General features: G+C 41.9%; 1 protein-coding gene across 3 annotated transcripts in view; it reads left to right on the top strand.

Annotated features, from left to right (window-relative positions):
• The window catches only part of znf521 (zinc finger protein 521), a 97614-nt gene that overhangs the window by 55494 nt on the left and 15659 nt on the right, over positions 1 to 26461 (top strand). For all 3 annotated transcript variants that reach the window (XM_023965488.1, XM_023965487.1, XM_023965489.1), the window contains one exon: positions 21212 to 21343. In XM_023965488.1, the coding sequence (XP_023821256.1) occupies positions 21212 to 21343 (132 nt within the window). The remainder of the gene's footprint in view (positions 1 to 21211; positions 21344 to 26461) is intronic.

Here is a 26461-nt window from a genome sequence, read left to right as displayed (position 1 = left end):
CGGTGGAATGAGGCCCGAGTCCCAGAATGCCTCGTCCCTCTCCTTCATCAGCATTCCGCCGATGAGAGTAATTAAAGCAGAAATTAATTCTGCTGTAAGCAGAGGAGCCACAGAATAACTGATATTAGAGGCTGGATGATGAATGCTTGGCATCAAGGGAAATCTCAGGAGAGAAGAGGAAAATTCACAGATCTTTCTTTTCTTTCTTTTTCTCTTGCTTTCTTTTTTTCCTTTGTTTCTTTGTGATTGTATCAATTATGTTGCTCTGTCTTTTGAATTTTTGTTTCTTATTTTTGCAATTCTTTCATCCTGTGTGGCAGCGTTTGTCCTTGCTGCAAAGAGCCGGAGACGTTGGCTGTAAGCATGACAGAAGGCTTTGCCACTAAGCCCTCTTTGCTTAGTAACAGTATTTCACATTCTGTCAGCTCTGCTTCTTTGCTTTTCAGTTAACAGGCATATTAGGGTGTAGTGGTGCAAATGCCAGTAAATTGTTGTTTGTCAACAGAAGCCAAAACGATTCATGCTCCCAGGTAAATGCTCTGATATTTTAACAATAAAAAGGGGGGGAAAAGCATTTTTGTAAAACTTAGACTTCAACACATAATTTTAAAATATCTAGTTGTATTTTTATTTTTTATTTTTACATAGTCTGAATTGAAGAACGCTACCTTTTTTCTCTTTATGGTGAAGATTGAAGCTTAAAGCTCTCCAGATGATGCGATATTCAACCCAGGATGATTCAGTGATCCGCCGCGTCCCCTGACACTTTATTTTTAGAAGGCACATCTTAAGCGAGAGCAGTCACAAGACTGAAAGACAAACAAGTGAACTCTTGAAACAGAGGCTGGTTGAGACTGTCAGTGTTTTCCTCTCTTAGAATCAAATGGAACTGAGCAAAGGTTAGCTCTCTTTGGGGCTTTATGGTAATGTGATATATGATGCTGACATGGAATTTGCCAATGCATGTCTTAGCACTGTCTGACTGAAGTGAGTGAATGGTAATTATGGTGACCTCTGCCTCTCCTTTTCTTATTCTTCCCTCTGGGTAAAAATCCTTAGGAAGTAATAAACAATAGATAGATTTGTCTTGTTTGCATTGCAGCTTCTGCACTTCTAATGATGCATGGCATTGGCCCCTGTGTTGGAAAAAAATAGAATGCCAAGGTCTGTAGTTAGATCCAGTGCATTTGTAATTGGTTTTATGCATGAACATTTCTATCAGATCTAAATGAAAAGAAACTCAACCTGAGAGTTACTGACTATTATTAAAAATGTAGAAAGGTGGTTCAAACCTTGAAACAGAGAAGAGATGATTAAAAAACCTCAAAAGAGCCAGAATGTCTGAACAAACTAACAAACCTGTTGCAGAAGGCAGTTTGTTAAAAAAAACAAAAAACTTCAGAAACAGCAGCCAGAGTTTGACTGCACTTGCAGGGTGAAATGTGAGAAATAATAATGTGGCTATTATTGAGCATTAATGATTGAAAAGTAGACAAGTGATCAAAATTACTTGAAAGACCCAAACTGATGAAAATAGTTGTTGTTGGTGCTTTCTTGTGGCATTTTTTTGATGAGATATGTCATATAAAGAAAATTGAGCTCAAAATTGCATTTCTGAGAATTTTTTTATCCAATTCCATTCAACTCAATTTTATTTGTATAGCCCAAATTCACAACAACAGTCGTCTCAAATAAGTGTTAATCATGAAAAGACCAAAAAAAAAAGAGGCCCTCAGCTCTCATCTGTCTGCCTAGCTGTTGGACAGGACAAGTTAAAAAAAAAAAAAAATCTTTTTTCAGACTTCAGTCTGACTTTTTTTCTTAAAAAATCAGACTCAAGTCATATTTTGATCTATTTTAAAAGCATTCCCAGTGGTCTTCATTTTATTTATTCAATTTTTAGGCAAAATAAAAAAACAGTGTTGTTTCCTTAGACATAGTTTCTGCACAGCGGTTGAAATTCATTAGAAATTCGCCTCTGATTTGTGGCGCAGAATAAACCTGTGCTTATTTCCCTGCATCATGCTTTTGTTTACATTCTCTCCTGCTAGCTTGCAACTCCTCACAACCGCAGCATAGCATTACCGGTGCAAAAAAAAAAAAGGCGAACCGGCATTTGAGCTATCCAGCAGTACAATTCTGAGCCAGATGCCAGCTCAGACGAGGAAAATGATGACGTAGATATATGGATTTATTTGTCTACAAGTGGATGTATTGGAATGGAGGGAGCTTGTTGCCCTCTCATCGTATTTTCTATGTCTCAAATACGCTCTTTTGAAAATGGCCTTGTTTCAGCTGCTCCTGATTGGGTGGAGTGGGTATTTAAACAGAGAGCCCTCTGCTATGCGCCAACGGTTCCACCTGCAACTCAGAGGCAATTTCTAATGAATTACTGCAGCTCTGCAGAAACTATGTCCCACATAAGAAATGACAGATTTTTTTTTTATTTTGCCTGAAAACGGCATGTTCATCACTAAAAGACCACTGGGCAGCTTCCACGGTAGATCAAAAGAGGATCGGATTGGGTCTTTAAAACACATGCATGTGCAATAAAAAAATGTAAAAATTCCTTTAATAGAAAACATCAAACTATTAAGAGAGTTAGCGTGAATCAAAAAAGGCATTCTGCTTTAAATTATTTAACGATTGTCTTTTTATAGATTCAAGGTTTACCTATAGACCTCACTAAAAGCTAGCGATTTAACAGTGGCAGTTGAGAGTATTTTCATGGTGGATCGTATTGCTGCAGCTGATATCTGCCTCTGTCTTTCACAAGCTGCCAATATGATCATTATGATCCATGAGGCTGTATCTTTATGTCTGTGATCCCGGAAATGATGACACCTCTGTTTGTGCTTTTTTTTCCCCCCTCTTTCTCTCGGTCCATGCACCAATAAAAATATACTCTAAATAAAACCTCAGTGTAACCATGACCTTAAACACAATGGCACTCTTTCCCATAACATTGTCCTGTCCAATAGTCCAGAACTCCCCTAAGAGGCCTTACAGCAAGTCTAGGAGGAACCAAATGAGAGAGAAATCGATTCCTCTCCTCTCTCCACTGTCTATGCCCTGGCTGAATTACTGAAACAAGATGCTGCACTTAGAGTCATCTTTGGAGAGGCAAGGAGAAAGAAAGCGAGGTGGGGGAGAGAGAAACACTTTTAGGGACATGGGTGCCATTTAGACGAGGACCATCCTCTCGCAGAAAGCCACTAAAAGCAGCGAATGATCCTCTTCCTGTCCCTTGTTGGGAGGTGGTTAGCCTCCTGTGGTTAAGTGAATACTGAACTTACACTCAGGTTTAGGGTCAAAGCAGGGGCATTAAAAAAAAGCTTATTAATATCTGAAATCCAAGAGTGCTGACGGCTTCCATAAGGAGCGGCTGCATCATTTCCTCCCTGATATCACTGATACGGAGCGTCCGAAAGCATTACACCGTGCTACATAATCCCAGTCTGATGTTTGCAGATTTCCTGATGTCAGACTGGTGCTGTTCTCCATCAACACCAGATTTATTGTCAAAACTATGGACATGGAATTGAGGCCCGCTCATTTGGTAGACAGAACGTGGTGCTTAAGGGACCCAATCCCTGTAAGTGCCATTAAGTGAAAATTGCCGTTCACATATTCCAGTGGTTTGATTAATTACACTCTCTCGTGTGATTCTATAAAAGCCCAATGAAATATGGGGAACAAATTGCATTGTGTTTCTGTATCCTGTTATGTAAAAGCAGCTTAATTATTGACACATGTTTTGCCACCTGGCAGGGGAAAGGATGGTCAGACATGAATAGAAATCATACAATAGATTTCACGGAAGGGTAGTGGCAGCACTTGAGATGCCGTGTGCTTCTGTATTGTGACTTGGCTGACGTCTCCGCCTCTCCTTCACCTCCGTTTCTTCAGAAAAAGGCGCTGCCGCGATCGGCCGCTGTGGCTTAAAGGGAAGCATTCTTGTAAGTGGCGTTTGTAACCCATTTGGCTCTGCAGAGCAAGTCTCGCTTTTTGAAGGACCTTTTTTTTTTTTAAATATTCAGTTAAGGGGATATTTCACGGAGCCTGAAAGGTGTCTCTGCGGATTAAAGGATCATGGCTGACGTTTGAGAAATATCTGAAGACACCTCTTTTTGATCAGTTACTCAGGCGTAGCTACTTTGAACTGAGAGGAGGCGGAGCATGAAGTCAACAAACATATGGTGTAGCTTTAACTCTTTTTAGAAAAAACACATTCCTCTTTTTTATTTGTCCTTAACCTCTTAAGAGCCGAGCTAAAATGTGAGTTTACCCTTTCACTGCAAAAAGAGGTAGCCTAAAACTAGGAAAAGAGCACTAATCTTAAGGAAAGAATCACTAGAAAGTAGCAAATAAATTATATTCCATTAGTTAATTATATGCAGGTTTTTATGTCTTTGTAGCAAGTCTTTTTTACGTTACAAGAAATCTTATAAAAAGATATAAAAATGTGGAAACAAGGAGTTCCGCACTAGCATTAAAAAGGGGAAAAAATGTTTTTTTTAATTCATTTTAATATTTATTTTATTTTTAGATCAGAGCTGTTAATGAGACAATTGTGCTGATTTCAAGAAAAACTTGGAATGGTATAAAGCAAAGATAAGTTAAAACAACTTAAAACCTAGTAAAATATATTTTTTTGTTGTAAGAACAGCGTCCCCTAGTGATATGGAGACAGAATAAAACAATTGTGGCGTAGCTTGCCTTCTGTTGTAGCCGGTACTTGGGCTCAGATTTCCTGCATTTGTCAGTGTATGTGGAGGTATTAGCTCATAAAACCCTCCTACTGTCATGTCAGCTGACTTCCATCCCTGAGTGTTATATGAACAGCAGGGCTCAGATACTCAGTCCCAAGCTGTCCCTGTTTGCCCAGAACTTGTGCTTTCTACCTGATCTAGTTGACTGGGGTATGTAAGTTAGGTAGGCAGTCCCTGTCTCCATCCCCCTCCTCCCTCCCAATATGCACTTGGACCAGGGCTCAGGCTGCACCTTTTATGTTCCACAGGGAAAGGGGGGCCAGATGGAGGAATTTGATTAACCAGCAGTGGAGGACCAAATGTTCAATTGGATACAGAACCAGTTGGAAGACGGGAGGAAGCGAGAGATGAGGTGGGGGTAGAGGGAGAAATCTAAAATGGCTGGTCATGTGCGCCGGCCAACACTTTCCAAAGGGGAGCCCAAACAGACACTGAGGTGTAGTAATGCAGAAGCCCTTTTCCAAGTACCAGCTGGGCCTTTTAGGAGGCTCTATCCCCAAAGCACACTCGGCAGCCTCCGAGCAGCTTGACTTTACCATATGTGGAACTTTTTTATGCTCCACCTGGTTTCCCCAGGAGACCTGTGCCTCTGGGACGCTGCAGGCAGGTGAATTGCTCTTAATGCAAAGCACTGAATCACTGGGCCAACAACACGAGGGAAGTGCCTAGGGAGAGGAAATGGATCTGTAGAAAGACTGGCGCGGACTGGCATGACCTTGGAGCCTGTGCCCGCTGTACAACAGACACGGATATGCCTCAACTACACCTCAAATAATGTTCACATTCATGTATGATCGTTTAAAATATTCTTTAAAGCGGTTTTCAAACAAATATTTTCATATTTCTTTAGACCATTTTACATTTCCTTAAATTTTTTAAATTCCCCCACCCTTTTCTGTTTATTTACAGCTTTTATTAATTGTAGCAAATGTAATTCTTTTATCTCAATGACTTACAGTGTTAACACAGAACAAACCATCAGGACAGTTGCTGTAGGTCAAATAAATGAGAGTTAAGCCAAGATGGTCCGGGTGTGGTCACTCTCCTGCCTGCACCTGTCTGTGGCTAAGAGCCAGAGGTCATGGGTCACCACTGGGGGCTGTCAAGGTCAAAGGTTTATCACTCTCCAGGGGGTCTTGGAGCCATCACTCAGACGCTGCAGTACACAGTCTCTCCACGGTTGAGTTTTTCCTCTTCCCCCACTTTTTCTAATCCTTCCAAATGGCTCAGGCAAAACTCCTGACAGCAGCAAGAGAAACAAACTGTGGGGTGTTGAGCTCTAAGCCATCAGCTGGAGATTTCACTTTGAAAAGATTCCCTTTTACTCACTGCCCTTTCCACCAATTGGAGGGCACACCAGAGTGTTAGCACCCAGAGCAGCTGCCTTTTGACCCTGCCAGCGGTTGTTGGTTTGTTTTGTTGGGGCTTTTGAGAGTGAATTGGGTTGCTTTTGACAGGTCAGGCAGCAGGACTTGGATGAGGTCTTTAGCAAAGATGGCCATAGAGGGAGAATTTCACAGCTCGAGAAAAGACACAAGCCTGCTTCAGCTGTGTTGTATTTCCAGTACTGCACTTGTGTTGCTGGATTGGTTGTCATATCCAACGAGACATGTGGAAAATGGCCCATTTTGGGGGGTGAAGAGGGACCATTCTTGCAAAGTCAGATCCACGGAACAGGCAGAAATTCCACAATGCCACTGTTTATGCAGCTGTGCCTGCCGATCAGGTTACACCAACCCCCTTCTGCCCCTTTCCCCGGTTCCCCGCAACCTCCTTTCAATGTGCCAAGAGTCTCTCTTTGGGCTCCTATTCGCCAGGGATGACAGTGGTAAAGACACATCATCCAAGAGTTCTACCTATCCGTAGCAATAATTGAAGCAAAGCCAAAGATCTTCCATGGGTCAGCGGAGAGGCCTGTCATGTTAGGGGCACACAGGGCAAAGCAAAAAAGGTCCATCCCCAGAGAAGGAGTAGTAACCGTGAGGCTGTAGCGTCAATCCTGACAGACCACAGGGAACAAGCCCAGTGCAGCCTGTCAGCTGCTCCTGCAGCAGCCAGCGTTCGCAGAGCCATCCACCGGGACTGTTTCACTGAAATCTTCTCTTCTTTGCCTCTGTTTTATTTTTTGGGTGGGAAGGGCAAAGTTGCAAGCCTGTGTGCAAGAAGGGGAGTTGAGGGGTATAATTTAGAGCACAGAGGGAGCTTCATCTCTCCATCTTATGATTTGGAGGTGAAGACAAGCGCCCTCGGGGGCCCCCTGTCAGAGCTTTTGGGCGCACTCAATGCAGACTTCAATGAAAACACACAAAAAGAATTCCCCCACAAGGGCGCCTGGCTGAATTGCTGACGCTAATGTAAAAGATTCAGTTTTCTGTGAATCATTTAGTGCGCGACCCTGAACGCACTGCCTAGTGTGACAATAACAGGAAACCCCCACCCCTCATCGCAAACACCCCGTGCCACATAAAAAAAAAAAAAAACTCAACTGGCAACAACCCTAAAGAATGCCAAATTATTTTGTTCACACAAACATTTTCACACATCGATCACCTTCTGCCACTCCTCCATTTTCCTCTTCCCCTCCCAGCTCTCACTCCTCTTTTCTTCCCTTCTCTCGGTGTATTTCTGTCATGACAAATGTCAAGCACAGTCAGTTGGAAGACTGTTGTTTTTTTTTCCTCTTTCTTTTCTGGCAATCGAGAGCTTGCCAAGTTGAATGTGTGCTGGGACGAGGCTGCTGCAGAAGCATCACGTTGGAGCATCAGCATCAGATATTTCTGTGAAAGTAACAGAAATGTTTGAAGGTGTTGTCACAAGCTCACAGGTTCCTGCTGTTTGCGTGTACCGGTGGGAAACGGCGCCTTCTCAGCCCTTTTGTCTCCTCCCTCCCTGTTGTTGCTTTTAAACTTATTTCTCTGTTTAGTTGTTATCACTTTTATTGTGGTTAAGAATCTCAGCATGGATGTTTTTTGTGGGTTTTGACAGATGGGGTCGGTGTTATAGTTTGAGTTAAAATTAGAGAAGTTGCTTTTCTGTGTGACTCGCAGACATGTCATCTTCTGGAAGCAGTGGGGAGTCTGTCAGTCACAGCCATGGTGTGTTTTAATCATCTCTGTCCCACTTGGTAAAGCGCTGACGGTTGGAGTGAGGGTTCCCTCCCCTGGACAATACCACTATGCTACAATCTCATACGTTCTCATGTCAGAAGCAGCAACCAGTTAAGAAACATGAGACACTTCTTCCTCGAGTTAATCCTGAAAATTCAATGGGGGAATCAAGCAATGTCTGGTAATTCTGGAGACCTTTTCAAAGTAGGTTTGAAGGGTTTTGTGATCTTTCAAAGGATCTGACAGCTGGATAGAGATTGGCGACAAAATAGCAGGAGTTTGTCACTATAATAGGAAAATGAAACTGATGGAATAATCAAAACCCACAATATGTTAGAAGCCTAATGAGCAAGGGCTCTCCCTAAGCGAGGAAAAAAAACTGTGTTTTGTAATTCTATAGCCATTGTAACAATACACTGAGGAGTTTTGTAATAGGCATTTCTTTGTAAACAGAAGTAGGTTAGACTGCAAATATTTTTTGGTTCTATAATGCAGCAGAAATGACAAAAAGCACTATTTCTTTTCTTTTTTTTTAAATGAGCTGCTCTTGGAGAATTATCAAAGCCCAGAGTCCAGCTCCAGTCCCCCCGAACCCTGAGCAGAACTATCCAAAAGATCCGTCCAGATCCGTTTCCTCTGGGCTCACGCCCTGTAACTACGGCTGCAATGATTAATCATCTTAATTGATTAATCAATTTATACTCCTACGATCCAACCAGATCGATCGGTCTGAGACAAGTTGTGAATTGAATCGACCCAAAACATCATAATATTGTTCCGTAATGAAATAAATAGATTATAATTAATATTGGAAAATACAATTTGTATTGAGGCACGGTAGGTTTATTTTGCTATAACATATACAAAGCAACCAAGTGCATCACAGCGGACAACACACATGTGATGAAAGCAAAAAGGATAAAGCCATCGTTACGGTCCACTGTGTGGAAACATTTTGAATGCTTTGGTCATGCTGTGTGGTAGAATGTTCTAATAATGTTCCCTTTGGATTATTTTGATGTGGAAAAACAACAGTGGGCTGAACTTTAGGAAACTAAAATGTGAATGAATTTGCTATTAATTCTTGTTTACTTGATTATTTGTGCACAAATCTAATTTACATTTTATTATCTAGCAAGTAATATAAGGAATCTGGAAAACTTCTCCGGTACTGTTCAGTCCTGTATTTATCTCTGAGTCACACTGGTTGAAGTTTCGGCTAAAGGTGTCCTGCATCCGTTTTAGGTTAGTGAATGGGATCAAATCCGATCATTTAAAATGAAACATCGACTCTGAATCGGATCAGCAAACACAAACTATAATATGAATCTAAAGGAATCAACCCTACCTGCCTCCTCTCCACAAATAAAGCTCCCCGATTTCTGCAAGCATACCCTCTGCCCGTTTTTAATAGACAGGTCAGCTCCCTCCAAAAGGCTGGCTGCAGACAGCACTCCAGGCGTGTTTGGAAACACCTCAAGCTATGAGAGTTTTTTGTTCAAGTGATGGATTTGAAAAATAAAAAAACGTACAAACACATTATCTTTATTTCATGCCTTACTTTCTAATTACACATAAAGTTTGACGCTTTAACCAGAACGGTTGCATGGCACTAAACTGAGCTTTAAACAGAGGTGCTTAGAAAAATATTTCTACAAGCCCCCAAGCAATTAGTGCAGCTGCCTGCTTCGTCCACCTACCTATTGTGCTCTTTGTGAAAACCATTCTCTTACACCTCCACTTACTCCATCCTTTGAGACACCATTGGAAATCCAGGGCTCTGAGTTGAACCCACAGTTGGTTTAAGTGTAATGAAATGTATGTCATGTCACCAGCTCTCTCCCTCCGGCTTCAACTCACCCCTGGCCCCCTGAATACGTTGCCTTTGACAGGAAGGTCTCTGTGGCTTCTGCAGCAGTGATCTTTAGCCCCTTCAGGTCCCACTGACTATTTAGGATGTCCCTACGATTCCAGGGTAGACTCAACCATTCAAACTTGCTCGGAGCATCAGTTAAGGAGAAGAATAGACAGAAAGATAGAGAAGCTCCACCTTGATGCCAAACAACCCCCAAAAAAAGTTCTTTGCTTTACTGTTGATGCTTTGTGCTTATTTCAAACTCAGTGTTGCTCAGCACAGAAACTGGCAGCTGTTAACCTTTACTCGATAGTTTCTTATATTGATCAGTGATGCATATTCTAATCTATGACATACGCATACTAGAAACCGTAGCAACAGAAGTCTGGTACAGTTGCTTGACAAAGGGACACAAGCTGAGCCATTTCAGATGATGCTTATTTAAATTTTACAATATACTGACTCGCTTCAGTATCTGCTTTTTTTTTTATTATCATACATTCAATCTGTATGCAGATGAGAGTGAACACATCACCCACAAAGCACCTCTACTGCATGTGTATGTGTTTATGAGGCTGCCTATGTGATTTACCTGATGTATTTGAGTGCGTGACTGTATTCGTTCCCTGGTGCACATCTGTGCGTGGACGTGTGTCTGTGCATGGATATTGCAGCTTGGAACAAGTGTGCATGTCCACTATATTAGTCAGAGCATGTGAGGGGCGTCTCAGCATGGGTGTGCTTCTGCCTGTTCAGAGCTTTCTGCGCCAGCAGGGTGCGCCATTCCAATTTACCCATCAGCCAAGGAGGTGGGGGGTAAAAGCGCGGGGCATCGCTGTCGGAGATTTCACATTCGAGGGACGAGATTACCTGTCAGGAGACCCCTGCGTGGAGGTGATGAGGGAGGGCGACTGCCGCGGCACAGTGTGGGGGTGTTGGGATTGTTTGGGGTCGGAAGGAGTGCTGAAAGAAGGGAGGGCAGAGCGACTCCGGAATCTGTAGGCTCTGTGTTTTCGGGGAAGCACAGCTGCCAAGCTGCACATCTGTTTGACACCAGGCGCAGTGGTATGCCAGTCAGGGGCTGTCGGGCCTGATTCACATCTCTCCGCTTGCTAGTTTGTTGTAAGAATCTGGACAAAGGCTCAGTCTCTGCTGAGATCCAGGAAAAACTGTGTTAAAAAGGCCTAGGAAAGGAAGAAAAATGGAGACAAAGACACTTGTTTCATACAGTTTGCAGTATGTCAGCATTGTAATTTTAGCATCATTCAAAACCAACCTAACTGCTTTGCTCTCATGAGTCCTGGCTTGGTTTTTGTTTGGGCCACATCCAAGTCAACTTCAGCTGCTCTAAAGACCCTAAAGTCTTTCAGGGGGACGGGACATTCCAACCAGCATAACTCATTCTTTACACCCTTCTGCTGCCATTAGCTAATTATATGCAGGTGTTTTCCTTTCTCTGTGTTTCTTTTTTTTTAAAAGAGATCTAATAAAAAATGAAACTGTAAGGATACACAGCCAGAAAGGCGTTGAAAAGGGAAGGTGGAGTCAGTGTGGAGAATGTGGCTGAATGTGCTGTGTAAAGCAAATTATTGCCCCCATGTAGATTCATCAGTTCTCCCTGCTGGATTAAGGAAGGGCCTTTCTAATGAAGTTCGCCCCGTCAAAATGAAGGGACTAATTCTGATTTAGCTGAGGTAATGAACTTCCCCTCTCCTCGTGAGAGCAGCACCATGGGGTGAGAGAAAGAGGAGTGGAGGCGAAGAAGAGTGGCAGTTAGAGGGAGATGCAGGCAGATCGAAGAAAAGACAGGGGGTAGACACGGAAGGAGGGTTGTTAAAGAAAGCAGCTAATAGAAGAATGAGAGGAAAATATTCCAAACTGCTGCCTTATATTTGCTGAGATGTATTAAATTTTCAGTGCGAGTGCCAGAGTTATATAAAATTATGTTAATGTCTCGCGGCCTGCTGTGAATGGCGGCTTGCTGGTCCTGAGCATGCGTGGCTGGCCTCTACATGGAGCGCACTCAGTGGGACTCAGCTTTTCTATTAAGAAAAACCTCTAGACACCTGATGATGAATTCTCTCTCACCAAATGTTCCCCTTTTTTGTGTTGAAAATATGAGCGCTTTTCTAAATGACTTTGGAGAGCCTGGCATGGCGCATGTAGTGGGGGAAAAGGGGGTATAAGAAGAAGGGGAGTCCCTCTGCAGCAGGCTATGGGAGTCAATTAAGGCAAGCACTGATAATTATAAGCTGGCAGAACGCAGGGACTGGCTAATTGTACGGTGTTCCATGCTGTGAGCCCAGCCAAGGGGCCTCTCCTCAACACCCGGCTCCTTTGTGTGGACCACAAACCCCGTAGAGCCACATACCTCAGCTTGACAATCCCACAGTGAGTCGAACAGAAAAAAAGCAGGGCATGTGCCCATAATTAACTTTTTGCATCCAGGCTACTCACTCTTGAGGTCTGAAAAAGAGTCGGATCTTTGTTCACACTTCATTTTCCTCTAATGCTCAGCAGAGTTTCTTTGCTCATTGTTCAGTTTCTTTGCTTATTTGCTATGTTTTTGAGTTAGCAACACTACTGTCATTCAGATTTGTGTAGTGTGCATGTGTGCTTGTCCTTTGCTTCCTTTAAAACAAGAATAACAGTTTAGGCTGGTGATGTATGGGGTAATTCAGTGTGGAGGGGTGTTTGCAGGGGGTCCAGCACTCTAAGCGCTTCATCTTATCCCCCTTAAAACTTCTCATCCCCAGTGACTCTCTGTACCTGCTCCACCTAAAGATTATTCTTTAAAAATCTTCTCTTTTTGTATTTCCTTCTCTACCTTTTCTCCCCTTCTATTCCTGTGACCCGAGTGCTGCTCATTCCACTAAAGTTGCTGCTGTCTATTTAGCTGTAACGCTACGGACACACTGACTTTTCTTATACGCGGGTTCCTGAATGTGAGCATAGCCCATGGTGTTCACATTGAACAAACAGGGAGGGGCTTCTTCTTGTTTTTCTTTTTTCAATTGCTTACTAGGGCATGTCAGCCACCTCCTTTTCTGTTAGGCTTGGTGCAAAATGTCGAAGCGGTGCAAATCTTGTAAATCTTGCTCCAGATTTTTTCTTTCACAGCTCTATTCCAAGATATGAAAGACTTTGACAATCTAAATTCTTCCCCTACCCCTACGGCTTCTCCCTACACCTACATTTAGTCCTCCAAACGGAGAGTAATGGAAAAATACTGTCTTTGAATCCGGACATTACACCCACTCGATGATGTCATCAAAACGTCAGGCTAAAACAAAAAGTCATTACTTGCATTTAAATGTAAACTTCTGTGCATCACCCACATGAAGAAAAGAGCTTCTCTTCCACGGTACAGCGTGACGAGGAACAACCTCCCGGCGGAGAGCTCGGCAACCCCTACACCTCCAAATGCCCCTACAATTAGAGTGGGTTTGGAGAAGCCGTAGGGGTACGGGATGAATTCGGATTCAGCCTTAGTGTCACATAATTCCCACTGGGCGTAATTTAAGACTCAATCTATATTGGATGTTCTCTCCCAATTAGTGCTACGATATTTTTTGAGTTTTTTATTTTTTTGATAAGCACTGTATGTTTCAAGTTTATTATTTCAAATAAATGCCATACTAAAAGTCTGCATATCATGAACGGATTACGACAACTTCCTGCCGTAAAGTGCAACAGAATACGGCACTAGTTTGAGCAGGAGGCGCACAACAACAGTTTTGTAAGGTTAGCAAGATATTCACAGATTCAGACTTCTCAATTCAAAATTATTTTAATGAACGTTTTAAACTAACAGCAAGTGTCTCTTTGTTTTTTGTCTTAACACAAACAACAACATACTAAGGCATTTAAAAGAAAAAAGAAAAATGTTGTTACTTTTTAACTAAGAGAACGTCTGCAGTCAGACGGTTGCAATGTCCTTCAAGCTCCCGGAAAAGGTGATTAAAAAATAAAATATATAACTCCATAAATTCTCAAAAACAACCAAAACTAAAAAAATGGTTAACTTGATTATTTTGAACGCGGAAACCCAAAACATTAACATGTGTTGAATCATAGACTTTTCATTGAAGGGGCCGCTTGAGCGAGGGAGGTGTGAACCCAAAAATGGCAGATTCTTTATCAAGCTGCACTTCAACAGCTTCATCTGCCTCCCAGCCTCTGCTGCAACACTAAATTCAACAAACCATCAGATCTAAAATTACACACAGAATCTTAAATTCTCTTCTTGTCTTTTAAGCTTCTTTAAAAGATCGAGGTCTGATACATGCAAGATTAAAATGACCTTTGTCTATTAAAAATACACGTACAATCCTATAATCTGAATCCAATATTGCTGGAAGAAATGTGACTTGAAATAATATAAATTATGCAATCGCCAATTCAAACATTGATCTTCTTTTATGTGTGAATGAGTCACAGAGGCTCGTGAATGCCTGATGCCGACCAGCCAAGGATAAAACCAAAGCTCTAAATGTTTTTTTATGTAAAGTGAGCTCCCTCTAGGAAGTCACACACCACTCAAGTTTCTTCTTATTTGTCTATTTTCTACTATGAACTCTCCTCTTTCCTTCATTATTCTGCCTGTGGCATCGGAATACAATTTGCAGCTTGTCGTTTTAAAGATGTCTCAATTCCTAGAATGAACCTGTAGGAGGGTTGATGGAGGTTTTTGGAACAGGGAGGTGCAGATGCGTCTCTGACAGACTTTGCTTTTGTTTTCAGCATCTGGAAAAAATATCCTTCTCAAAAAAAGCTAAAGAATATGGAATATAAGATGTGTTTTCTTGTTATAAGTGAAAAAAAATCTACCAATAAAACTAGCAGAAATTGTCTTGGTAAGATTTCTTAATATACCCTGTGATGTCTTGATCTTTTAAGACAAAATTGTATCTTGAAATTAGCTCTAAACACTCATATGATACTCTGGTAATTGGAAATGTTATGTCTTAAAATTAGGGTTTTGTTTTTATTAAATGTTCCATCTTTAAAGTAGCTATATTTAACATACATGCTTTGACTTTTTCCCCCAAAAAAACATCCTATTTGAATTGGTACAACAGTCTAACTACCTTTATTTCTAGACCAAATGTAATAAGGCTAGAAATACACATTTTACCCGGCGGTGCTCTCTCCGCACGGTGGGGGGGTTCATATTACACCTGAGCCGGGGGTGTTCGTGTCCCTGGGGGGTGGGTCCTGGTCCTTGCCCCTGGGCGCTGGGCCCCGCCAAACTTCCAACATGGCCGAGCCTGGTCGGGCCATATTTATAACACCCCTTGTGGGCCACCCTTTTTTCCCCGGGGTTCCCCCCTCCTGGGCGGGGGCGGCGGGCCCCTGCCTTGCTCCTACCTGGACCAACCGTGGGCCGGGTGGGTGGCTGCCTGGGGTGCGGAGCGGGTCTCCCTTGGGGGGTCCTGGCTCGTACCTGGGGTCGGGGCAGGGGGATGCCCGGAACTCCTGGGTGGTGGTGGGGTGCTCGTCTGGGGCTGTGGGCGTCCCTCTCCGGTGGGGCCCTGCGTTGGGCTCTCCCGGCGCGGCGGGGGGGCTGCTTTCCTGGCTGGGCTGGGGCAGCGCTCTCTTTCCCTCCGCGCCTCCCTGCTCTCTGGCTCTGGGGGCCTCGCGGCGGTCCTGCTGGCCCTGGCCTGGGTGGCGGTCTTGGTCGCCCGGGGGGCGGTTGTTCCCTGCCTGTTCCCGTGTGGCGTTGGGGGAATTCCGGCTGCCGCTGCTGCTGCGGCGGGGGTCTGGGTGTGGGGGTGGCTGGGCGCTCCTCCTCCTTCTTTTCACATTCCACCATCCATTTTAGAAGAACATAAACACTCACTTGAGCACAGGTGTTAGCTCACCTTTGCACTAATAGTTTGCATGATTGAATGAATGAAAGATTTCACACTAGTTGGTTTTAAGGCGTAAGTATGCGTTTGTGAACACTATCTGTTTTGTGTACATGTTGACATGTGGACATTTTTGCAGCTAGCAGGTGTGTTGATAATATTTGAGTGTGTGTGAACAGGCCCCGCCCTTTTTGTACTACATTTGAACCGTACCGTAATGATAAACAACCAGTAAACCTGTCTGCTCTATGCTGCTTCATGGTCTTACCCCCCTTCCCCTCCTATTATCACCCTCCTACCCCCCCCCCTCTCTCTAACGTCCCTCTCTCTTTTTCCCCTCTTTCCTTTTCCGTCCGGTCCAACACCAAAGATTTTCAAACATGATTGCAATTAATAAAGTTTAGCCTCAATTACCAAAGGGGTTTATTCAGACATACCTTTGGTTTGTCTGAAGATTAATAACCTCTCTTGTTAAAATAAAATATGTCCAACACAAGAGGCCCTCAGCTCTCATCTGTTTGCCTAGCTGTTGGACAGGACAAGTTTAAAAAAAAAAAAAAAAAAAAAAAAAAGAAATACACATTTTAAAATCAAGTTGTCACAATTGTTTGTAAATTAAGTTTAAAAAATTGTTTCAATAGCAATATTATGTAAAATACGCTGTTTTTAATATTAAATGACTCAAAAAGAGCTTTGAGATTTATTGAAGTAAAGAAATTGCAGAAAAGTTACTAATTAGTAAGTTACTTTGTCTTACATTAAGCATAAAAAGATTATTAAACTTGAAACTAGACAAAAATACTTTGTAATATGTTGTGTTTTTACAATATAAAATATTCCTATTTTAAAGTTTATTGGAGAGAAAATAAAAACCAAAAACATTTTAACTTGGGTTATAATGGCAGCTCTAAAGCAAGCCTTCCCCCTCTCCACACCACACAGAAGCAAAAGAGCATAAAGGTGCAAGAAAACTGAACTGGGTGTAAATAGAAAACATCACTACAGACATTGTGTGTGCAATATATAACATTTGGTTTGGACATTTTGTTGAACCAAAGACCTCTATCTAAAAGTAATAGAGGTTGTACAAACCGCTATTGAAAATGAAAGTAAAATAAAAAAAGATTCTAAAATTCATAATAACTTGGCAAAGATCTCTTTTGTTTCAACAGGGACACAAATTGTGTTCTTTTCTTTGTGTCTTGCATGTTATTTCAGATCTGAAGGGGGGTTTCAGTTGGCTAAACCCTTTGTAGCATGCATTCAAGCGTTGCGCATGTTTATCTCGACACAAAAACCTGTCAGTTCAGTGTTTCTACTTCTGGCCTGGTGGCCAGGGGAGCCGTGAAGCGGTTAACGCAGGCACAGAGTGGCTGATCCTAACAGGAGCTTTGCCCTGCTCTGATTAGCACCTCCAACGAGCTGCCGTGCATCAGAGCTGACATTCTCCAAGTCATGTTCCCCCAGAATCCTTTGCTCTTGCAGCGTGAGGCTGTCGCCACTTCTGACATGCCACAGCCTCACCCCTCTTTGTCCCTCTGCAAGTTGAAAATGCTTTAAATCCTGGACCCTAACATGAGGGCGTTGTTACTTCCCTTACCTTCATTTTCTTCCTTCAGACTGAATTTTATATTCCCACTTCCCTACCTGAGTAAAGCTTTTTCTTTCCTGCTGTGGCAGCTCTCCAATATTTTTGATTTTATTAGCTCACACGCAACCACATTTCCTTCACTGTTTGTGCAATACTCTGATTTAGAGAAGAGACATTTTATCACGGTGGGATTAAATCTTATACTTTAGTTTCAACATTTTGCAGTTGATTCACTTTGTCTTTCTCAAACTGTGGAGACAGGAAATAGATATTAGTACTGTTTCCCCCAGGCGTCTGTTCTCCAATCAGCCAAGGTCCAGGGGGAGTCCATCCCTCTGTGCTCCCACCTTCCTACCCCTGTACACCGCATTCTCCGGTTCTTAATGGCCCTCATAGTACTTCGGAAATGAGCTTCTGCCTTATGAGCAGTGCTTCTACCTCAAGAGAGCACACCACACTGAGGTGGAGTCAATTTGTATTCACCCATAATTCCCTGGGCCTTAATCACTCTGATTTTCCCCCCATTATCTGTTAATGGATAGTTCCTGTGGTGTGAAGAGAGAAGTAAGCCCACCTACTGTTTACAGGCCTGAAGCTGTCTCTTCTCCCTCCTGCAGCATCCTGTAGCGGTTTGTGTACGCTACATTTGAAATCATGCAATTCCAAAATCTCCTTTGACATTTTGACTCAAAATGAGGCTAAAAGTCATGACAGATCCAGAACAGTCTGCAAACTTTACGACAGGTGCAATTCCTTCTAAATATTCCAGCTCCATTCAGGCACTTCCTGTCTTTAGAAGCAGCATTTTGCAGTCCGTACGAAAGGAAACCTTTTTCTCATCGCTGCCTTTCTGCCGCCACTTCTCGAAAGCAACCTGCCCCTGACTACTAAACATCCGCGGTTTGCTCTCCCACTTGTTTACTCATTACCGCAGCAAAGTAGAGCCCTGATTGATGTCCTTAATATCATATACTCCAGCGACTCAGGCAGACTGGGTGAGCTTCAGAGAAGAATTCAGCATGCCCCAGAGACTGGAGCAAATCTAAGCATCCCAACGTTTATTTGAAGAAACCAAATGTTCCAATTCAGACTGCTCTTCAGCCAAATTGTTTAAATAAAAAAGGGGGCAATGGTAAGAATGTGAACGGAAAAGCTGAGGGAGAATTTTTTAATTAAACAAAGCCCAGCGAAGTGTTTAATTACTTCTTTTTTTTTTTTTGGGACCACTTTTAGTTGCTCAGCTACATCAGATTTTTACCGAACTCAGGTCAGACCGAGGTCTGCAAACCCCCACATCCTAAACACCACATAAGCCCAAGTCTGGATTTTAAAAAAGCAAAAGTAATGAAGACATTTTTTGTATGAAAGTAGCTTCCTTCTTTTCCTCTTCTCTCCTCCACATGGGATAGATATTAGGCATTTGTGTCTTAAGGAGCTGTGAAATACATAAACCATGATCCACAGGAACGCGAGCCCCTGTGGATATGCAGATGGGCTTACTTTGCTGGTGTCAGGGATGCTTAGAGGGAGCAGACGCAGGAGCAGTTTTCATCTAAAGGATTTTCTTTGGAGTGCAGAGGGACAGGGTGGTGGCAGTGGAGAACACTCGGGAGACTCAGAAACACAGAGTGGGAGAAAGGAGAGACGAGGATAGAGAAAGAGCTGACAGTCCCCCGTGGCCCTGTAACTATATCCAGAGTCTGCTTGGTGCTTGGAGAGGGGTGGGGGCCAACGCAGGGCCTTGCTGATTGGGCAGCCCTGGAGAAGGGCTGGAGGAGCAACAGGAAGTGACCTCAGCCCAATGAGGCAGCTATTGGGGTTAGCAGGCTGACTTCCTCCCTTGGCTCTCGCTAAGAAACAGGCTGCCAGGCTCATTCGGCCCCCCTGTTCACTAAAGACAAAACCAGCAATGAGACCTTAAGAGAACCATTTACTCTACATATAGACAAAGCCAAACCACCCTGTTCTCATTATTTGCTCTCCATTTAATGCAGCTAAGTATTCTTGGAGCTGGTGCACCAGCTACTAAATCTAATATTTTAACTCACTGCTGTTGCAAACCAAAGATCTTCTTAATTCAAACAGTCTTAAAGGGTATAATTGTATTTAAAAAAGCACATAATTTCTTTAAAACACTTAAAAGGGTTTTAACTTTATATTTTTGTCCTGTAGCCCCACCTCAGACAGACAAAATACTTGCATGTGCACCCATAAGGTCAGTCAGGCAGGTGCAGTTATCTGCATAGCAAAGCAGGCCAAGTCTCCAAAGGGACGAAATTGTGCAATAGGGTCAAATGAGGTCTGCACATATGGCAGAGGGACCGATCTTTGAGTACTGCAGCTATAGCTGCACCTTAGTGCACACACCCTTACGCAGATAAGCCAAGCTGAATGGGGATCAAAGAGGACAGTGATCCCGCTCCATGGCTGCACGGATGTGTGGACGCTGCCCCCTCCTCCTCCATCTTTGGCTGACGCCTGCTGCCACACTCAGACGCACATGTAGGCTGCGCAGGAGCTCATCTGCTTTATGCATGGCTGCGGATCACAATTTTTTTCTTTTCAAAATACAATGAACCGCTTTGATCGACTTTTAGCTTTTATGGAACAGTCATGCAGGAATTTCCACTGTGTTTTGTTTAGCTTCGCTTTTTTGATCTGTGTTGCTGATTAAAAAAAAAAGAAATTTGGATTGGGCACAAAACTGACAAAAGATGCGATTAAAAAAACTTTTTTTTTCCATTTTATTGGACTCGAGTCACTGGGTTGTTGTCACTTCCACTCAACATTTTTTCTACTTTTTATACATCAACTCTAAAAAGTATTTCTAATATTGTATATATTGGCAAAAACTCCCTATTGTTATATTTTATATCATATACTGTCATATACTGTCATTTATTGAGGAACTAATACTGTGTCAAATTGACATTGAGATTTACACGTATTTGATGCTAAAAAAAACATTTAAAGGGATTCCATGCCAATTATATAAATACATGTATTACATTTTTCAAGTGGTCATTTAGCTTGTTTTCCAAGACTTGGCACAGATGGGCTCAGTAAGCATATGTCTTTTGTAAAAAGAATAATGTTTGCTGGGATTAGAGCTCAGAAGGACATCCTCTCCTCATGCCCCTACTCCCTAACTAATAAAACTATAAAGTTTCAGGGACTATCTAGTGCCCTGGATTTTAAAAACCATTTGATTGCCATGCTCACAACTTTTTTTATTTTAATTTTTTTAAATGCCAAACATGACGTCACCAATTTCCAGAAGTAAAAACTTAATAAATGTGAACAATTTATGAAATCAATTTATGAATCCATTGTGTTCTGATGATGAAACCTTGAACGGACAGAATTTCCACCTGAAAATGTGTTCAAACGCAATGCATTGTGGTCTATATCCGCCAATATAGTTAACATGAAATTGTGGACTCGGAAAGCTCTAAAAAAACGCCAAACGCACTATATAGTGGATGAAGTTGAGAATAGTGATTGAATTTCGGAACAACCTTGGAGTCAGGCTAGAGTTTGAAGGAGTAAATTCTGGGCCAGCACAGTTTAAATAGCATTTATTGGCATTTATTTAACAAAGTCTGAAGCTGATACAGACATGTGAGAATTTTTGATGCCAACAAATCATCCATTGTTCTTTTGCATAATGGGAAAAAGGCTGTCTGAGCGGTTTAACTGAAGTAGAAAAGAGGGGATTTCTGATTTACTATAAAGATCACCAAGATATGCCTTTTTTTGTACCTTCTGAACATAATTTATTTTTGTACAATTTTATCACAACATTTAAGGACTTATTAAAGAGACCTGAACAAAAGCTTGCTTTTTAATATAACTAGATCATACTTCATCCCGTTTTATTTTCGAGATCTTTTTGCTGCTGATGTGCTAAATTTAAATTTCATGAGAATCGAGGGGAAAAAAAGGTGTGAGGGTGTTGGTAAGATTCCATTCATGCTCGGTTTATTTTTCTCACATGGCTTCCTGTGTGTTTGTGTTCCTTTTTTTTTCCACAGAGGAAGGACTGAACCATGAATGCAAGCTATGTAGCCAGTCGTTTGACTCTCCGGCGAAACTTCAATGCCATCTGATTGAGCACAGCTTTGAGGGCATGGGTGGAACATTTAAGTGTCCGGTCTGCTTCACAGGTTTGTATTGACCATTGTGACCTCAAATGGTAACATTTTTTTTATTTTTTCCAGATGTTGAACTAGTTTCTGATAACTTTTCAGATGTTTGTATGTTTACATCAATTTTCTTGAGCATGACAAGTCAAAAAAACTTTCTGAATGAGTCTGGAAAGGTCAAGCTAATGCAGCAGTTTGCTGCATGCGGCTTTTTATGTAGTCAGATTGCCTCCAAATCAAAGCCAAAGTAGTGTCATAAGGTGAGACGGGAGGAACGAAAGAGTGCAGGGGGGGCAGACAGTGTGAGCTGAAGGGAGATGGGGGTTGTAGGAGTAGTGAAAGAAAAGGAGATGTGCTAATTGTGGATGGCAGTGGTGCTGATAGCTGTAATGATCTCATCTGTCTCTGAGCATGGAGGTGGAAGGACCGGACTCCTCCTGAGAGGATAGCGCCCTCCTTCAGTGTCAACAGGGTTAACTATCTCTATAATGAAATCTGCAAAGTCGTTAACTTCAGCTCTTCACTCTTTCTCAGTTCTCAGCTCTTTACTCTTTCTAACACTTTTTGGATCCTCAGCTTATTTTCCCCTCATACTTCCTGTAACCCTGCATCCCAAACCACACAGAAAGACTAATTTGCCTCTTCCTCACTTGTTACTTCAATTAACATCATTAGTTCACATTTATCGTCATTTTTTCTCTCCAATCTACATTTTTTCTAATAACGTTCTTTATTTATTCCACAACCTAAGTTCCCGTGTTGGCCCCATCTCTCTAATAGAAAGAAGGCTATTGATATTTCCCCACACCAAAGCTCCTCTGCCTCCACCCCTCACAGGGGTCTGGGCATTTAATATACAGAGCATGCCTCCTTCATCTGAGGCTTCATTTTCCACCGTCGGCTTTGACGGACAGGTCCCTCCACTCCCTCTGCGTCCATATCGATCACGGAGTATGAGAGAGAGGGATGCTGGGAGGGAGGAGGGAGATGCAGAGTGCACCCTCAGGACCGCCATCGCAGAACAGACAGACAGATGGGCGAAGGCCTTTGGTAGTGGAGAAGGCAGGCAGTGGAGAGTATGGTATGAACTGAAAGGCCTCCCTCTGTTGGGGATGAGAGGGACAAGCAGACTGAGCAGCAGTCAGTGGACTTAGAGGAAATAGAGAGAATGGCTGACAGCTGTCCTTGAATGTATGATTTTGACACTGAGTCTGGAATGCAGAGGGGAGACGTTTATCACCCAAATGGAACAAGGTTCTTGTCGTTAGAAGAGTCAAATCATCTCCAGAGCCCAAAGGATCTAATTGTGCTTTATTTGTGTTAAAAGTGACGATAAAAATAAAAGTCAGATCTGTCCATTTCAACAAGAACATTGTTGCAGAATTTGGAAGAGACAGAAATCCTGATAGTTAGAACATGATCCATTAAATACCCCACTGGCATTTAAAAAGGGAAAAATATCTTGAATGTCAAACAAACAAGGTTTTAATTCTTTCCAAGTATCAAACGGTTCTGAGAGTAACACTAATAATACAGAAAAATATGAAATAACATTTTATTCAAATGTGTATAAATGTGTAATTACGTGAAAAGTAAATTTTACGAAACATTTTGTTATGTCAGCCTTCATCAACTCAACATTCTGGGTTAATTACATGTTGCTTTAAATAGTGCAAGACTTTTGCTTTTAGCAGGTTCTTTTTGTTGTTTTTTTTACTTTAGAACTTTTAAAGAATTCCACACAGTATCGATGTCAAGTTCCAAAGTGATTTAGAAAAATCAAAATGTCATGAAGATTCTGATCCTTGCTAAAACACACTTTGCATCCTTTTCCTTGACATACACACAAAATAAAGCGACAAACAGAGGAAGAAAATTGCTTTGTAAACAAAAACAATTCAATGAATTTAAGTAAAAATATGTATTCAGTGGAAATATTACAGTCTCAAACTTTTACCTATATATGAATCCTTGACTTTAGGCCTCTTGACATAAAATAGACGTCTGATTATAATACTTTCAGGCATCAAAATTCTCACTGGAGAAAGCTTCTTTGTAAAATATTAAAGAAGGGGCTTGAAGCAGAAAGTAGGAATCATTTTACTAATTTGTACCTAAAGCCAGACTGTTCCTTTTTTCTAAACCTTGAAAAAAAATGGGTTTTTTTGCGCCTGAAAACATAAATGTCTGGATCATAATATCTGGTTTTCCCTCACTTCAACTGACTAAATTTGTTTTTAGGTTAGGGTTTTGGTGCATAAACATGATGGGGGGTCCTCTATCAATGATGTCAGTTTTATCGTTACACATCATTAGGTGCACATATTTGTGTGGGAAAAGCTTAAATTTTACCAACATCCTGAAATCCAATTGAAGTTGTTATAATTAACTTCACCATTTAGGCTTTTTTCTGTTAGCCAGGTGAGATTATTAGAAAGACACAGAGGATGCCTGCAAGGATGTCATGGATCTGCTCATGAAAGCATAGCTTTGATCGAAGTAGGTGGTGGTAGTGATGGTGCCAGGATAGTTCCATTTGCTCATTTTACAAGGTTAGACTTTGTTTTTAAAATAATAATAATAAAAAAATCTCCCCTTAGTGGCCATGTTTCAGTTTGATCTGCCCCCTTGTGACCAAAAAACGCAGTGGGAGGTGGACAATGATTGTCGTTCTTTCACACACCTGATTATCCTGAATCCTCACTCGGAAAGGCAAAAATGGCAGGAACCCGGATCGTTCAACAACAAGGAAAAAAAAACCACAATGGAGAAAAGTAAGGGGAAAGTAAGTTGTAGGAGGTGGATGAGGACAGGGAAAATAAAGGAGAAAAGAGAGAAAACTTAGAGGAAGCTGAGAAGGTTACAACTGGCAAGTCTGGATGTGAGATGAAAGAAGGGAAGTGGAGGAAGAAAAAGAGAGCTGTGCAGGGGAGGGAGGGTAAATGGAGAGAGGTCCATAAGCCCCTGGATGATGAGAGAGCGCCTGACTCTCCCAGGACAGATTTGACAGGTTTCAGAAGTGGGGGAGCCTGCAGCTAGAAGTGTCTGCCTGCACCCTTAGGAGCAGTAGGGAGGGCTGGTGTGGAAATTGTGATTGGGAATATGTGCTTAAAACAAACAAAACAGAAGAAAGTGTACCTGATGAAAATCCTGTATGTTTGTGTGCGAGCACTTTTCTTTTACTTCCAACTCTGCGTGAGGCATAAACTTTTAGCACGATATAGGATTTACTGCTTTCAAACCCACACAAGTCCCCCAACTGCAGTTTAATTAGATACTCCACGTTTTGCTGAAAGTGTTCAAATATAACAGTTTACAAATGTTTACAAAAAAAAGGCACAAGTAGGGCTTTCCAAATAAGACAACCTAGTTTAATACTGGAATCCTCCTCTGGGTTGTGAACTTTTGGATTTAAAGACCCACTCCGATGAAAATTGTTTTTTTGCGTTTCTTTTAACATAAATTAAGCCTAAAATTGCACTTATCCGTATTTCTTTATTCAAATTGTTGTGAATTAGGCGCAGACGAAAAAATGCCTATGGAAAAAGCTTTTAGCAGTGACGTGGGACCTACATCGGCAGGCCACCAGCTCCCTACTCTGCTCCAATTCTATGCATCCACTTGCAGACGAATAGATCCATGTGTGTCTTTGTTTTCCTTGCCCGAGCTGGCATCTGGATCAAAATTGTACGGCTGGATAACTCCAAAATTTGCTCGCCATGTTTGTTGCACCAGTAATGTTGGGATGGTGTTGGGAAGATCTGTAAACTAGCAATAGAGAGTGTAAACAAAGGGATGATGGGAAATGGGCCCAGGCTTACTCCGTGCCAATGGTCCCACCCACAACTCAGAGGTGAATTTCTAATCAACTCCTGTCACTCTGAACAAACCTTGTCCAAGATTTTGGCTAAAAACAGCATAATCATATTTAAAAGACTACTGGGAACGCTTTTAAAATAGATCAGAAGATGATCGGAGTGGCACTTTTACAAAAATATATCGGCTAAAAGAATAAAAGACAAAGACAAAGCTTAGTGCTGGTGCAATGCAGCCTGCAGAGAGCACCACCATGCCAAAATAAAGATGAGCTGGGGCCTGCAGTAAAGGAGACGTCTGCCATGGCGGCCCCTGAGATCTAATCAGAGGGCTTAATATCCCCCACAGCGAGGAGACCTTGGCCCCTCAGCCCCCTCAGCCCTGACACCCCTGACGCCCAACCAGGCTCAGCGCTCTGTTCAGCTGCGCTCTGCTCCGGCTCCACGGCCAACAAAGTCCACAAAGTTCCCTCTCTTTCTCTCCTGCTCACAGTCTCAGCAGGGAGAGACACAATGGCCAGCCACTGATCCTGTTTGGATGTGGTTTGGATTATTCCTCCTCCGTTTCTCGTTGTGCTCATTTTACCCCTGAAGGAAGACATAATGGGTTTTCTCCACTAAACAGGAAACACTAAGTAAAACTGTGCATCCTTTAATATATTAAAGATTAGTAGTGTAACTATGAATTTTACCATAATTTGTGGTTGCTGAAACGATTCATAGTCGATGTTCATTTTTGATAGATTCGATTATCTGACCTAAAATTGAAATTACATATGTGTACAAACAAAAAAAGTAAACAAAATTAATGGAAAATCCATTCACATTTCAGTTTCATACACTTCAGTCAACTGTTGTTTTCCCACATCACAATAATCCAAAGGAAACATTCTACAAAATTCTACCACACTGTATGGTCATAAAATTCAGCGTTACCACACATTGGACTGTAATGATGGCTTGATCATTTTTTGCTGTCATCACACATCATCCACTGTGAAGCATTTCTCAATCCAAATGGTATTTTCCAATATTGATTACAATCTATTCATTTTATTTTGAAACATTTTTACAATGGTTCGATTCGATGCCTTAGACAGATCAATTGTTGGATCGTAAGAATAAACAGTTAATTAATTACAGTTAATATGATCAACTGTTGCATCCCTATTATAGATTGTATCCAATTAAAAAAAAAAGTCACATTCAAAGTTCTTTTCAAATATGTATCTCAATTTAATGAATCCATTTTTAGCTCATCAAAAATAATAATGTCCAATTATACAATTTTAGCCTTTAATTTGTAGCCTTGCCTAGAATATAA

This window comes from Oryzias latipes, chromosome 17, assembly GCF_002234675.1.
Source record: "Oryzias latipes chromosome 17, ASM223467v1".
NCBI classification, from domain to species: domain Eukaryota; kingdom Metazoa; phylum Chordata; class Actinopteri; order Beloniformes; family Adrianichthyidae; genus Oryzias; species Oryzias latipes.
Note: the sequence above shows the minus strand (reverse complement) of the source record. Positions and strands in the feature narration are given on the sequence as shown.